Source organism: Engystomops pustulosus, chromosome 4 (genome assembly GCF_040894005.1).
Source record: "Engystomops pustulosus chromosome 4, aEngPut4.maternal, whole genome shotgun sequence".
NCBI classification, from domain to species: domain Eukaryota; kingdom Metazoa; phylum Chordata; class Amphibia; order Anura; family Leptodactylidae; genus Engystomops; species Engystomops pustulosus.
The window spans coordinates 62,098,590-62,113,982 of record NC_092414.1 but is presented as its reverse complement, the minus strand read 5'-3'; the positions used below and the strand labels follow the sequence as shown (position 1 = coordinate 62,113,982).

The following is a 15,393-nucleotide window of genomic DNA, read 5'->3' as shown; positions in this document are numbered from 1 at the left end:
TTACCAGCAGCGCCGAGCGATTGTAGACTGCCAGATGTCAACTTCCACCAGAGCTGGTAGTCAGGTCAGTCAGCTTCCTCAAGTCTACAATGAGGAGTGGACGTGGATGTCTGATATCTGTCAGGTGCTGAGTAACTTTGAGGAGTCAACACAGATGGTCAGTGGCGATGCCGCCATCATCAGCCTCACCATCCCGCTGCTTGGCCTGTAGAAAAACTCTCTGGTCAGCATGAAGTCGGAAGCTTTGCGCTCCTCACAAGAGACGGGGGAAGAAGATTCCCTTGTTGATAGCCAAAGCACCCTTAGGTCTGTTTCTCAGCGCATATCGGAGGAGGTGGAGGTGGATGAGGAGGAAGAGGAGGAGAATGTTGGCGAGACACAAGAGGGGACCATTGTTGAGTACTTCACTGTTGAGCGTGTATGGGCAGAAGAAGAGGAGTTGGAGGAGTTGGAGAAGGAGGAAATGGACAGTCAGGCCAGTGAGGGGAGTGAATTCTTACGCGTTGGTACTCTGGCGCATATGGCAGATTTCATGCTAGGCTGCCTATCCCGTGACCCTCGCGTTCAAAGAATTTATTCCAGCACCGATTACTGGGTGTTCACTCTCCTGGACCCACGGTACAAGCAAAATCTTTCCACTCTCATCCCTGGAGAGGAAAGGAGTGTGAGAATGCATGAATACCAGCAGGCCCTGGTGCACAAGCTGAAACAGTATTTCCCTTCTGACAGCGCTAGCGGCAGAGTGCGTAGTTCTGCGGGACAAGTAGCGAGGGAGAGTAGGCGAGCAGGCAGCTTGTCCAGCACTGGCAAGGGTACGCTTTACAAGGCTTTTGCCAGCTTTATGTCACCCCAGCAAGACACTGTCACCTGTCCCCAGTCTCGGCAGAGTAGGGCTGATCTTTACAGAAAGATGGTGAGGGAGTACGTAGCTGACCATACCATCGTCCTAAATGATCACACAGCTCCCTACAACTACTGGGTTTCAAAGCTGGACATGTGGCACGAACTGGCGCTGTACGCCTTGGAGGTTCTTGCCTGCCCTGCCGCTAGCGTCTTGTCCGAGCGGGTTTTCAGTGCAGCTGGTGGCATCATCACCGATAAGCGTACACGCCTGTCGACTGACAGCGCTGACAGGCTGACGCTTATCAAGATGAATAAAGCCTGGATTTCTCCTAATTTCCAATCTCCACCAGGTGAAGGAAGCTCAACCTGAATAATTTATCCACTCCTCCTCCTCCTCATTTTCCTCCTTCTCCTCCTCTTTGTACAGTAAAGCAGAGGAAACTGGCTATTTTTTGACAGGGCCCACTGGCTCTAGCTATAGTACTTTATGCATTTAATTTTTATGGAGGGCCACCGACCCGGTCCTCTGTTTTAAACAATTTTTGGGAGTGCCACATACAGGCACTCAATCTATTCAATTTTTCTGGAGGGCCACCTACCTGCTCCTCTGGTTTGAAAACTTTTTTGGACTGCCACATACAGGCACTCAATCTATTCCATTTTTCTGGAGGGCCACCTACCTGCTCCTCTGGTTTGAAAACTTTTTTGGACTGCCACATACAGGCACTCAATCTATTCAATTTTTCTGGAGGGCCACCTACCTGCTCCTCTGGTTTGAAAACTTTTTTGGACTGCCACATACAGGCACTCAATCTATTCCATTTTTCTGGAGGGCCACCTACCTGCTCCTCTGGTTTGAAAACTTTTTTGGACTGCCACATACAGGCACTATCCAAATTGAATTGTCTCCATAGCAGCCTCCACACGTTGTCTCCATTGCTACCTCCAAAAGTCGTCCATATAGCTGCCTCCATACATCGTCCCTTTATCAAACGAGGTGTGTCAGGCCGAAATTTGGGTTGTTTTCATGGATTCCACATCAAAGTTGTTAACTTTGTCGCCACCCTGCTGTGTTATCCACAAAATACACTGACAAACTTTTACCATTTACGGATATTATTTCAGCGCTTCTTGCGCATCTGTTTACATTCCCCTCACCCGCCATATCCTAAACTTATAAGAACGCTACTACACTTGATCTTATACAAAAGGTTCTTAGAAGTGCTGTTTGGGGAGTAGCCTAGAGACAGGGGCTTGGATTGGCGAAAGCTCGCCTGGCAGCGGAGCGCCAGCTCCATGCCAAGAACCAACTAACATAGTTTTAACTGCAGCACCTTTAATCTACTACTAGTTCACTGCCTCCATACATGGCCGCCTTATCAAACGTGCTGTGTCAGGCAGAATTTTGGGTTGTTTTCATGGCTTCCACAACAAACTTGTTAACTTTGTCGCCACCCTGCTGTGTAATCCTCAAAATATACTGGCAAACTTTTACCATTTACGGATATTATTTCAGCGCTTCTTGCGCATCTGTTTACATTCCCCTCACCCGCCATATTCCAAACTTATAAGAACGCTACTACACTTAACTTGGTGCAGGCTGGGACCGAGTCTGACCCTGGGGCTGGTCATATACTGCCGACGCAGAGGATTGTGGGGCCTACCTCGGTCCAGGTGTTTCAGGCCTACTATGCCTCCTCCTCCTCCTCCGAATTACCATCCGTGGGCATGGCGCCATCAGTCGGTAGCTCTAGGCACAGCAGCAGTGCCGTCGCTAAGCGACAGCAGGCGGTGCTCAAACTGCTGAGCCTAGGTGATAAAAGGCACACCGCCCAAGAGCTATTACAGGGCATTCCACATCAAACTTGTTAACTTTGTCGCCACCGTGCTGTGTAAGCCACAAAATATACTGGAAAACTTTTTTCATTTACGGATATTATTTCAGCGCTTCTTGCGCAGATGTTTACATTCCCCTCACCCGCCATATCCCAAACTTATAAGAACGCTACTACACTTGATCTTATACAAAAGGTTCTTAGAAGTGCTGTTTGGGGAGTAGCCTAGAGACAGGGGCTTGGATTGGCGAAAGCTCGCCTGGCAGCGGAGCGCCAGCTCCATGCCAAGATCCAACTAACATAGTTTTAACTGCAGCACCTTTAATCTACTACTACTTCACTGCCTCCATACATCGTCCCCTTATCAAACGAGCTGTGTCAGGCAGAATTTTGGATTGTTTTCATGGCTTCCATGTTAACTTTGTCGCCACCCTGCTGTGTAATCCACAAAATATACTGGCAAACTTTTATCATATACCGATATTATTTGAGCGCTTCTTGCTCACCTCCTTTGGTTCCTCTCTGCCACCCATTGGTTTGAAGCCTGAGTCCATTTAGGATATGTCGCCATGACACTCTCTAGCCTGCCGCTGCTGCCGCTGCCTCTGCATGCCGTCCCCTATAGTGTCAGGGTCAATTATTGGATGTTTTAGATGCTATCTAGCTTCATTCTGTCACTCTGTCATGGCCATGCTGTTGCCCATAATTTTGGCATAATGGTGCGATTAAGCAGCCTCAGAGGCATCCATGCATGCTGCCCCTGCTGTTTCCTGTCCATTTCCGTGGTGTTTCCATCCTTTTCTGAGGTTCCTAGGTGTTTGGCCAAGCTTCCCTGTGCAGAGCCTTGGTCCCTTTGAAAAATGCTCGAGTCTCCCATTGACTTCAATGGGGCTCGTTACTCGAAACGAGCACTCGAGCATCGGGAAAAGTTCGTCTCGAATAACGAGTACCCGAGCATTTTAGTGCTCGCTCATCTCTATTTATTAACCTTCTTATATATCAGCTCATTTTCCATTTTCCGGAGTCTATCGCTTATATTTCTATTAATTTAAAAAAAAATCTCTATGTGCCTTAAAGCACTCTAATTGGTCTGATAATGTGCGGATTCTTTTGACTGCATCATGGCAGATAGCGCTTCTTTTGTCTTTAATTAAGAGAATGATGTTTTCTGAAAATTTATTTAACAGGTTTTCCCAACATTGTGAGAAATCCCGATCCTCTGGAAAAGTGGATAAAAAACTGGGTCTTAGCCCACAAGGGGCAAGACCTTCCTGTACATATATCTCTAAGAAAATAATGTCCACAGAATGTTGTAATTCCTCTTTAACCCTTTCAGGACCTGGCCCTTTTTTGTTTTTTCATTTTCATTTTTTACTCCCCATGATCAAAAATCCATAACTTTTTTATTTTTCCATGTACAGAGCTGTGTGACGGCTTATTTTCTGCGTAACAAATTGCACCTCATAGAGATGGTATTGAATATTCCATGCCGTGTACTAGGAAGCGGGAAAAAAATTCCAAATGCAGTGAAATTGGTAAAAAAACGCATTTGTGCCGCCTTCTTGTGGGCTTGGATCTTACGGATTTCACTGTGCGCCCCAAATGACATGTCTACTTTATTCTTTGGGTCGGTACGATTACGGGGATACCAAATTTGTATAGGTTTTATAATGTTTTCATACATTTAAAAAAATTAAAACCTCCTGTACAAAAATTTTTTGGGGGATTTTGCCATCTTCTGGCGCTAATAACTTTTTTATACTTTGGTGTACTGAGCTGTGGGTGGTGTCGTTTTTTGCGGATTTTGATGAAGTTTACAATGTTATCAATTTTAGGACTGTTCGACCTTGTGATCACTTTTTATAGAATTTTTTAATTTTTTTAAATGACAAAAAAAGTGCCATTTTCGACTTTGGGCACGATTTTCCGTTACGGGATTAAACGCAGTGTAAATCCGTTATCATATTTTGATAGATCGGGCATTTTCGGACGCGGCGATACCTAATGTGTTTATGATTTTTACTGTTTATTTATATTTATATCAGTTCTAGGGAAAGGGGGGTGATTTGAGTTTTTAGGGTTTTTTATTATAATTTTTTTTTTTTTAACTTTTTTTTATTTTTATTTTTAGTACTTTTCAGACTCCCTAGGGTACTTTAACCCTAGGGGGTCTGCACGATCCTATCATATACTGCCATACTACAGTATGGCAGTATATGGGGATATTACTACTCATACATTACAATGTGCTGATAGCACATTGTAATGCATGGGTTAACCCGAAGAAGCCGAAGACCCGAGGTTACCATGGCGACGGATCGCCGCTCCCCGATGACGTCACGGGGAGCGGCGATCCTCGAAAAGATGGCGGCGCCCACGCGCCGCCATCCTTTTGAAGCCGCCGGCAGCATTGCCGGCAGCGATCGAGGTGAAAACACCCGCGATCGGTGCTAGCACCGATCGCGGGTGTTACCGGTAAGCCTTTGCTGCAATATGCAGCAAAGACTTACCGGCTATGGAGAGGGCTCAGCGCGTGAGCCCTCTCCATGCACCCGCGGCCGACCCGTGACGTGCTATTACGTCACGGGTCGTGAAAGGGTTAAGACAAGCCTCAAAATTATGGAACAACTTTAGCATAGATTGAGTCTCTTCTTCATTAAAGGTTCCGTATTCTGTGGCTGGTTCCGGAACCAAAGTCCTATTATTGGTGGATAACTGTTGTATCAGATTAAGTCTATTTGTAAGACGATCCTGAAAATAGTTCATGTTTCTGTGTGTAGGTAATAACCAGGTGCAGCTAAAGTCTGTGATTCCAGGAATTCGGGTCCACAGGTAGACGAAGCCCTCAATCCCGAGGTCGTCTAAAAGCTAATTGCTAGAGAAAAGGGATACAAAAGCGCTACCTGGTGTAATAAATTCAAAAATCAATAATATGAAACTAGTTGTCTGATATTTTATTTCCATTTTTAACTTTTGATTTTATATGTTATAATAAAAACTACCATTTTTGGATCGGAGAAGCGCCGGGAGTATAGTCCTTTATTCCTACTACCCTAAGGACGGAATCCTTTCTACCTTTCGGTTCATATATACATTCTACCCGGGGTTTCCCAACCGGCAAGGACTAGGCTGCATCCGATGTGCGATTTCCACAGTGTTGTGCCTGATTGCACAACGCGCTAAGGTGAGCGCAATTTAAACACCACTCTTCATATAATTGATTTTTGAATTTATTACACCAGGTAGCGCTTTTGTATCCTTTTTCTCTAATCATTAAGCTTAATGTTTTTCCTAAATGTAATCATCTTAAAGGTTTTTTTTTTGTTTTCACAGTACCATTTGTGGTGCATATGGTGAATTGTAAAATTTAATCTACTATCTTTTTTTGTAGGGTTTAATATTGCTACAATACTTTTGTAAGAAAATAAAAGGTTAAATTGAGTTGATGCATCAGTGATCACTGATACAAAGTGTATTTTATCACAGTCTATATTGAAAACAAGGGGAAATCAGTTAAACACAATGACAGTGTGGTTGTGCAGCATAGAAAAATGTATTTATTTTTTAAATATTTTGAAATAGCAGTACATTATTTTTACTATTAAACATAGTTTAATAGCTCTTTAGGCCTTTTCAAATTTGTTGTTTTTCTTATTTTGCCTTAAGTGCTTGAAAAGTGTCTCAAGTAATTGTAGAGCAAACAATTATGTTAATGTGGATACCAGGTTTACAGATTTATCGATTATTTGTGTAGACACACATGACCTACAGGTCTACTACTTGTATTGACAAAGAAAATAATAACCAAATATTTTATTCAATGACTTCCTTTTCCCTGCCATAGTCTCATACTTGGCTGATGCTCAGCTTCCTTCCATGAGAGAAGAGCTGGTATCTACTGTACACCGCCTACAGGGAGGCTGAGACACCCTTACTGATGCTGTATTCCATCTGCAGCTCTGTCTTTCCAGATTGGCTGCTGTTATGTATTACTATATATTATGTGCTCTCCTAGGAGGCCTCTAGAGTTGTTTAATAGGTCAACGTATTTTTATACCTGGTGACGGGTTCCCTTTAAAACTGACTGCAAAAGTTAGGAAATAACAAATAAACCTTTACATTTCAGCTTAACAATCTGGACGACATTCCTGATGCTTTAAATATTGAAGCCCTCCTGAAAAGTGTTCTGGGCTTGATGGTAAGCTACTTATGTATAGTTCATTCCAAGACATACAAGGATCTAAGAATGAGAACATTGAATTGAAAAATGCAGTCCCTGACACCTTACAGATAACTACTAGTTACAGATGTACAACTCTGCCCTCAGACCTCTGGTGGTAATTGGTGCTGGTATTTTACAGTACTTTACCTAACCTGGGGACTACCTGTATATGGACAAAAATTACGAGACCCAAACTTACAAATGCATGCTTTATACTTCAGTGAGGTAATACAATACCTATATAAGGATATATATATCTATCAACATATAGTCAGCAATTTAACCCATTAAGAGGGGCGTAACTAGGAGATACAGCACCCCATAGCAGACTTCTGAATGGAGCCCCCTTCCTGCTTAAAAATATACATATTACACATACTTATACATACTCATTTATATACATATATACATAAACATACCTACACGTATAGATCATATAAACATCACATATACACACACAGTGCCATATATAGACATATTGCATATATATAAACATACTGTCTATACACACCATACACCATATACACATACTACATATACACATCACAGATACACACAGATCACATGCTGTATATGTATGTAATGGTGCACATTCTCCATTTTTTTGTGTCAGGTTGGATGATGGGGCCCCTACTACTGCTGTAGTTATGCCCCTCCTCATAACTATCCAATGTGCTACACAAATGATACACTCAACGGCCACTTTATTAGGCACACCATACTAGTAACGGGTTGGACCCCCTTTTGCCTTCAGAACTGCCTCAATTCTTCATGGCATAGATTCAACAAGGTACTGGAAGCATTCCTCAGAGATTTTGGTCCATATTGACATGATGGCATCACACAGTTGCCGCAGATTTGTCGGCTGCACATCCATGATGCGAATCTCCCGTTCCACCACATCCCAAAGATGCTCTATTGGATTGAGATCTGGTGACTGTGGAGGCCATTTGAGTACAGTGAACTCCTTGTCATGTTCAAGAAACCAGCTTTATGACATGGCGCATTATCCTGCTGAAAGTAGCCATCAGATGTTGGGTACATTGTGGTCATAAAGGGATGGACATGGTCAGCAACAATACTCAGGTAGGCTGTGGCGTTGCAACGATGCTCAATTGGTACCAAGGGGCCCAAAGAGTGGCAAGAAAATATTCCCCACACCATGACACCACCACCACCAGCCTAAACTGTTGATACAAGGCAGGATGGATCCATGCTTTCATGTTGTTGATGCCAAATTCTGACCCTACCATCCGAATGTCGCAGCAGAAATCGAGACTCATCAGACCAGGCAACGTTTTTCCAATCTTCTACTGTCCAATTTCGATGAGCTTGTGCAAATTGTAGCCTCAGTTTCCTGTTCTTAGCTGAAAGGAGTGGCACCCGGTGTGGTCTTCTGCTGCTGTAGCCCATCTTCCTCAAAGTTCGACGTACTGTGCGTTCAGAGATGCTCTTCTGCCTACCTTGGTTGTAACTGGTTGCGATTTGAGTCACTGTTGCCTTTCTATCAGCTCGAACCAGTCTGCCCATTCTCCTCTGACCTCTGGCATCAACAAGGCATTTCCGCCCACAGAACTGCCGCTCACTGGATGTTTTTTCTTTTTCGGACCATTCTCTGTAAACCCTAGAGATGGTTGTGCGTGAAAATCCCAGTAGATCAGCAGTTTCTGAAATACTCAGACCAGCCCTTCTGGCACCAACAACCATGCCACGTTCAAAGGCACTCAAATCACCTTTCTTCCCCATACTGATGCTCGGTTTGAACTGCAGGAGATTGTCTTGACCATGTCTACATGCCTAAATGCACTGAGTTGCCGCCATGTGATTAGCTGATTAGAAATTAAGTGTTAACGAGCAGTTGGACAGGTGTACCTAATAAAGTGGCCGGTGAGTGTATGTTAACAAAGGCTCATTGGATAATATTTATCCATAGTATTTTGGAGGGGAATTTATGATACTCCGCTGCTCATGTGCGGGTGTATGTTAAGGGCCATGCCCCCCATCACTGCAGATAAGCCTCTCTATGTATTCGTCAGGTGGCATAGTTACAAAAATTATCACCATTTTTTGCAGTGCACAATAAATTGTGATTATTTCAGTGCTTCTACACCAGAAACGGGGGTAGAAACACTGGTAACACCCCCCCCACACACACACACACACACACACTGTCTACTATTACTTGCATCAGATTTCTCAATAACTTAATACTATTTAAGAGTGGTGTTGCCAAAACTGCACCTAAATCAGTTTTGTCTGTAAAGTACCTTTAGAAACATTGGCATAAAGGAATATAATGACATGGTAATAACACTCAATTAATACATACACTCAATATTTGCATTTTTCATTATATGCAGGAAGGAGTTGTGGCCAAAGCTGGAATTGTACTGAAAACTGAATTTTTGAGACTAAATGAACTTTCGGTAAGTTCTGTAGTTTTATAAAAATGGATATCATCTGTTTGCTTTGTATAAGTCGATGGAAACAGTCTATACAGTGCACAATTCTACATTTAATGGAATATGAGGTGGTCAATCCCACCCAGCAGAAAGTAGAAATCCTGAAAATTGTACTACCCTGTTTCCCCGAAAATAAGACAGTGTCTTATATTACTTTTTGCTCCTAAAGAGGCACTAGGTCTTATTTTCAGGGGATGTCTTATTTTTCCATGAACAAGAATTTACATTTATCGTTGAACAAAAAATTTACTTCTCTAACAATCTTATGACTTTCCAAACTCTGAATTTCATGCTTTATTTCTTGTGACTCCATTTCCATTAGAATCATTGGCCCCAATCTCTCATGTTTAGTAAAATCAGTTTCCATAAATGACCCCTTCTTATCCTTGCAGCTGCTGGTATCACATCTGCAGCACAACAGCCAGTGATTTACTTCCATGATTTCTTCCCCCATGTCACATCCTTCTGCAGCATCTAAAACATGCCGTGTATGGCGTGCGGGGAGCTGCTGCAATGGCTGCCGCTAGATCTTATTTTCAGGGGAGGCCTTATATTTCTGAGCCTGAACAAAATTGTACTAGGTCTTATTTTCGGGGGATGTCTTATTTTAGGGGAAACAGGGTATGTACGTGAAAATTGTACTATACGTAGCGTTTCTTTCTATGTTTTTATGACAGCATAAAATTAGCCAAATTATAAAATTCTGGCAACGTGAGGCAGAGTTCAAGGGTTTAGATTATATGATTTCAACATTTAAGTTTCTCCTACATTTTCCTAAGTGAAATTCAAATGAGTTTGATCAATTGTATAAAAACCTTTAATTGAACAAACGTATTATTTTAAACATTTTCCTCATTAATTGGTTGTTGACTTTGCTGCTGTAACTCACCCACCTGCCGGTCCCCATGATGCAGTTTAGTAACAAATATGAGTGAATTTTAGAGTCCTATAGTGGCAGAAAAAGGAATATATACTTTGCTAGAGAGAAAATTGTTACATTTGCATATTCATCAGTAATCATCAGCACAAGACTTATTGCATCTTTCATCACAAATCTTTTCTGCTAAACTATATAAATCTATATTTTCCCCAGGGCTCACCGAATGGAGTGCTTTCCATTGTGTCCGTCCTTCATGATACTCTTGGAGCTGTTATTAATGGCTTGACTGGTACATTTCTTGGAACTGTGCTTGGCTTTTTCCCTGCTGTTCCAGGCCTCTTAGGTAGTATTCTCGGAGACTAAGGCTAAACAAAGGTAATAAAATTAAATATTATCATAACTACAGTTTATGCAAAGGAATATATATTACAGATTATATGATTATTTAACATGTTAACTGTAGTATGCACAATCTTCTATTATAATTTGCAGCATTAACCATTGTTCTCTTCCAAGTTAGTTGGAACTTCACAAGCTATATTATCTAGTTCCCATTTTAGAAAATGACTGTCCCCAGAAAACCATACAATTCATTCTTAATTTTTCAGAATATTAAAGACTCAGGGTCATCAAGTTCTTCCTTCCTCAGATCAATTACCTTATATACTCGAGTATAAGCCAAGTTTTTCAGCACAAAAAACGTGCTGAAAAACCCTAACACGACTTATACTCGAGTGAAGAAAAACAATTTACCCACCTTCCGACGATCCTCTTCTATCGATCAATGCTCTAGCAACAGGTCCATGTCCCTGTGCAGACCATCGCAGGCATCAGGACGTCAGCCACATGCTGACATTCTCGTGTGTGCGCCGGCATTGGAACACACTATGATGTCAGCGAGAGGCTGACGTCATGGTGCCTGCGACGGACAGTGCGGGGACATGGACCCAATCCCGGATTAAAGTTGGATAGAAGGGGACCTGCTGGGAGGGCGTCAGAAGGTGAGTACACTTTTTGTTTTTTTCCATCAGGTATTATATTGAGGGCAGTGTCTGCAGGCATTATACTGGGGTGGGGTGGGGGGCAGGGGCTGCAGGTTATGTACTGTGGGAGCAGGGGCTGCAGGCTATATACTGGGGGAGCAGGGGCTGGCAGGCTATATACTACAGGAGCTGGCAGGCTATATACTGGGGTGGCTGTGACCAATGCATTTCCCACCCTCGCTTTATACTTGAGTCAATATGTTTTTCCAGTTTTTTGTGTTAAAATTAGGGGTCTCTGCTAATACTCGTCGGCTTACGCTTGAGTGTATACGGTATACTTTTCTTCATATTTTTTTTTTCTAAACGTCAATTACTTATAGTATTGTAGTATGGCAAGTTATTTCCAAAAGAAAACAATGATCCCAAAAAATTCAAATACGGTAGTTTGGCTAAGAATTTCTTTTAATGGATATAACAGTTAAAATCGTGACCAGAACCAAAAAATTAGAAATTCCATAATTATGTAGATATGTAAATGGTGGTGGCTAGTTTTCAAACTCCACTCTGTACTTTGTAACAATGTTACTGCAGAAAACCAAATGCTCCTGCTTAACATTAAAGCAGTTTTATTTCAAAACAAATGTAAACTTATCTGCCTCTTACCTCCACCAGACTGTTGTCACATCACACATCTTTTGTTACTACTGAAGCCAGTTATTGGCTGAGGCAGTAACCTACCTGAAAAGACACATATTCTGACAGTACTCAAATGAGTGCTACATGAGCTGATATGGGCCACTAGCACTAGGACATAGGGGTCGGGTGCATTCATTTTAATTATTTTAAAATTTGCACTAAAGTAGCTTTGCATTTAAAACTAGAATACCCCATTAAGCGCTGTTTATCATACAATTATCCATTTTATCAAATTCTCTCCTTGACAATGAGAACATATCTACTATTGAAGAATTTTTTCGGATGAGCCGTTGAAATGAAACCAAAATGCAGAAGGAAATGAATGTCATTATTACACAGAAAATGCATCTTGTAGAACCTATTAAGGGGATCTTTGTGCTATTTTACAAACTTTATTTGGAGTAAATAGTTCCAACATTCTTAGATTTTGCATTTTTTAAAAACTCACTGAATATCAAATTTTATTGAGATGTCAAGAGTAATAGTGCAGAAAGATGTATAGAAACTGAAGTACTTTGATCACACTTCTGTGTGTGGTGTGTTGTATTGTACTTGCTACTTACTATTTTCATCCTTCAACTCTAATAATAAATCTTAACCTTCTTTTGTAGTTGTATATAGTTTATAAGGGTCCTTTAGCATTTTGTTCATGAAGGACTCGGATAGTGGCTCCATTATTAGGTGCAGATTGTAAAATAAAAATGCCATAAAAGTAGTTGCAATACGTCATGTATCTCTGAATAAGTCATTAAACTCTATATGGCCCTCAGGAAGCTGGGCAGAGCTGACTTGAAATAAATTGGGATGACACTTTTCATGTTCCTAACCATATGCCACCAATGTCTATCGTGATACAACAAGAATAAGCTGTCTCTGTCTGAGCAACAAAAAGTTTGACAGCTAAGGAGAGGCACATTCTGAAAGCCCAATCATGAAGATTAAAAGCACTTGACTGCTTCTTTGTTAGATCTCTTTACTGAAAGCATGTTATTGGAGTTACCTAGAAGGAATAAATATACCGTATATTCCGGCGTATAAGACGACCTGGTGTATAAGACGACCCCCCTACTTTCCTGTTTAAAATATAGAGTTTAAGATATATTCGCCGTATAAGACTACCCCTTTTCCAACGCATACAAAACACCGGTAAAAATTTAAAAAAAAAACAGATTTGAATTTAACATGGTCCTTTTTTTAATTTAAATTCTTATGACATGCAGGTATATAGCAGGAAAACTGTCGCTCATAAACATAAGGCATACAACAACAACATTACCATTACAGCACAGCCCCCAGTAGTATACAGCACAGCCCCCAGTAGTATACAGCACAGCCCCCAGTAGTATACAGCACAGCCCCCAGTAGTATGCAGCACAGGCCCCAGTAGTATACAGCACAGCCCCCAGTAGTATACAGCACTGCCCCCCAGCCCCTCCGGTGGCCCCGATGTGCTGCGCTGCTCCCCCGATGTCTGCGCGGCTCGTCTTCTTTCTTCTGCTGGGTGCCGCCATTGATCTTCCCCGGCAGGCGCCTAGTATGACGCGCCGCTGCTGGGAAAAACATGGCGGCGCCCAGCAGAAGAAAGAAGACGGCGCAGAAGACTGAAGACGAGCCGCGCAGACATCGGGGCCAACGGAGGGTGAGTATGCGCCCCGATGTCTTTTTGAGGCTGCCGGCAGCTTTTTGAGGCTGCCGGCAGCCATCGCTGTGAAAACACCCGCGATCGGTGCTAGCACCGATCGCGGGTGTTACCCGTAAGCCTTTGCTGCAATATGCTGCTATGGAGAGGGCTCAGCCCGTAAGCCCTCTTCATGCACCGGGACCCGACCGCCGCCGTGAATACACGGCGGGCGGTCGGGATTACCGGCGTAAAAGACGACCCCAGAGAAGACAGAAGATTTTTCTGTCTTCAAAAGTTGTTTTATACGCCGGAATATACGGTACACACATAGATAGATAGATGTAATATCTTGCATAATTGACCCACTTACCTTGGCTTCTCATTTGTTTTACAGGTACTTAACAGTGATATGACATATAACGCATGTCATAAGCATAAGAATTTTTCCCAAGAGCTTTTCAGTCTTAGCATTTTTCATTGTGATTGTGACTGCTTCTTTTGCAATAAACTGCTTTCTGAACATTCAAAATGTTGTTTATTTATTGGACACAATTGGATGAGATGAACTTAGGGTCAAAATATACATCAACATAAATTACACTACACAAATATACAGTATAGACCAAAATTTTGGACACACCTTCTCTTTCAGAGAGTTTTCTGTATTTTCATAACTATAAAAAATGTAGATCAACACTGAAGGCATCAAAACTATGAGTTAACACATGTGGAATTAAATACTTAACAAAAAAAATTTGAAAGAACTGAAAATATGTCTTAAATTCTAGCTTCTTCAAAGTAGACACCTTTTGCTTTGATTACTGCTTTGTACACTCTTGGCATTCTCTTGATGAGCTTCAAGAGGTAGTCACCTGAAAAAGTTTTCACATCACAGGTGCGCCCTGTCAGGTTTAGTAAGTGGGATTTCTTACCTTATAAATGGGGTTGGGACCATCAGTTGTGTTGTGCAGAAGACAGGTGGATACACAGCTGATAGTCCTACTAAATTTACTGTTAGAATTTGTAGTATGGCTTGAAAAAAGTAAAGAAATGCAGCTAAAGGTTAGTCAGTCAGAAAAATTGGGAAAACTTTGAAAGTGTCCCCAAGTGCAGTTGTAAAAACCATCAAGCGCTATGAAGAAACTGGCTTACATAGTATCATAGTATCATAGTATATAAGGCTGGAAGGAGACGCAAGTCCATCAAGTCCAACCTTCAAGAATTAAATAAATGTTTTATCCCCATAACCCGTGATATTTTTTCTCTCCAGAAAGGCATCCAGGCCTCTCTTGAACATGTACATAGAGTCCGCCATAACAACCTCATGCGGCAGAGAGTTCCACAGTCTCACTGCTCTTACAGTAAAGAACCTTTGTCTATGGTGATGGTAGAATCGCCTCTCCTCTAGGCGTAGAGGATGCCCCCTTGTCCTGGTCACAGGCCGAGGTATAAAAAGATCTTTGGAGAGATCCTTGTACTGTCCGTTCAGGCATTTGTACATTGTAATGAGGTCTCCCCTCAGTCGTCTTTTTTCTAAACTGAATAGTCCCAAATTTTGTAATCTGTCATTGTATTCTAGTCCCCCCATTCCCCTAATAATCCTGGTTGCTCTCCTCTGCACCCGTTCCAGCTCTACTATATCCTTTTTATATACTGGTGCCCAAAACTGTCCACAATATTCCATGTGTGGTCTGACCAGGGATTTGTATAAGGGCAGAACTATGTCTTTATCATGAGAATCTATTCCTCTCTTGATACATCCCATGAGGACTGCCCCAAGAAAGAAAGACCAAGAGTCACCTCTGCTGCATATAAGTTTGTCCGAGTCACCAGCCTCAGAAATCGCAGGTT

The 15,393-nt window shown here is 42.1% G+C and overlaps 1 protein-coding gene across 1 annotated transcript in view; it reads left to right on the top strand.

Annotated features, from left to right (window-relative positions):
- The window catches only part of LOC140126520 (uncharacterized), a 51,699-nt gene extending 37,654 nt beyond the window's left edge, over nucleotides 1-14,045 (top strand). Inside the window, exons 6-9 of the mRNA XM_072146060.1 lie at nucleotides 6,805-6,876; nucleotides 9,261-9,326; nucleotides 10,456-10,617; nucleotides 13,937-14,045. Coding sequence (XP_072002161.1) covers nucleotides 6,805-6,876; nucleotides 9,261-9,326; nucleotides 10,456-10,605 — 288 coding nt within the window. The 3' untranslated portion in view covers nucleotides 10,606-10,617; nucleotides 13,937-14,045. The remainder of the gene's footprint in view (nucleotides 1-6,804; nucleotides 6,877-9,260; nucleotides 9,327-10,455; nucleotides 10,618-13,936) is intronic.
- The last annotated feature ends 1,348 nt before the right edge of the window (nucleotides 14,046-15,393 follow it).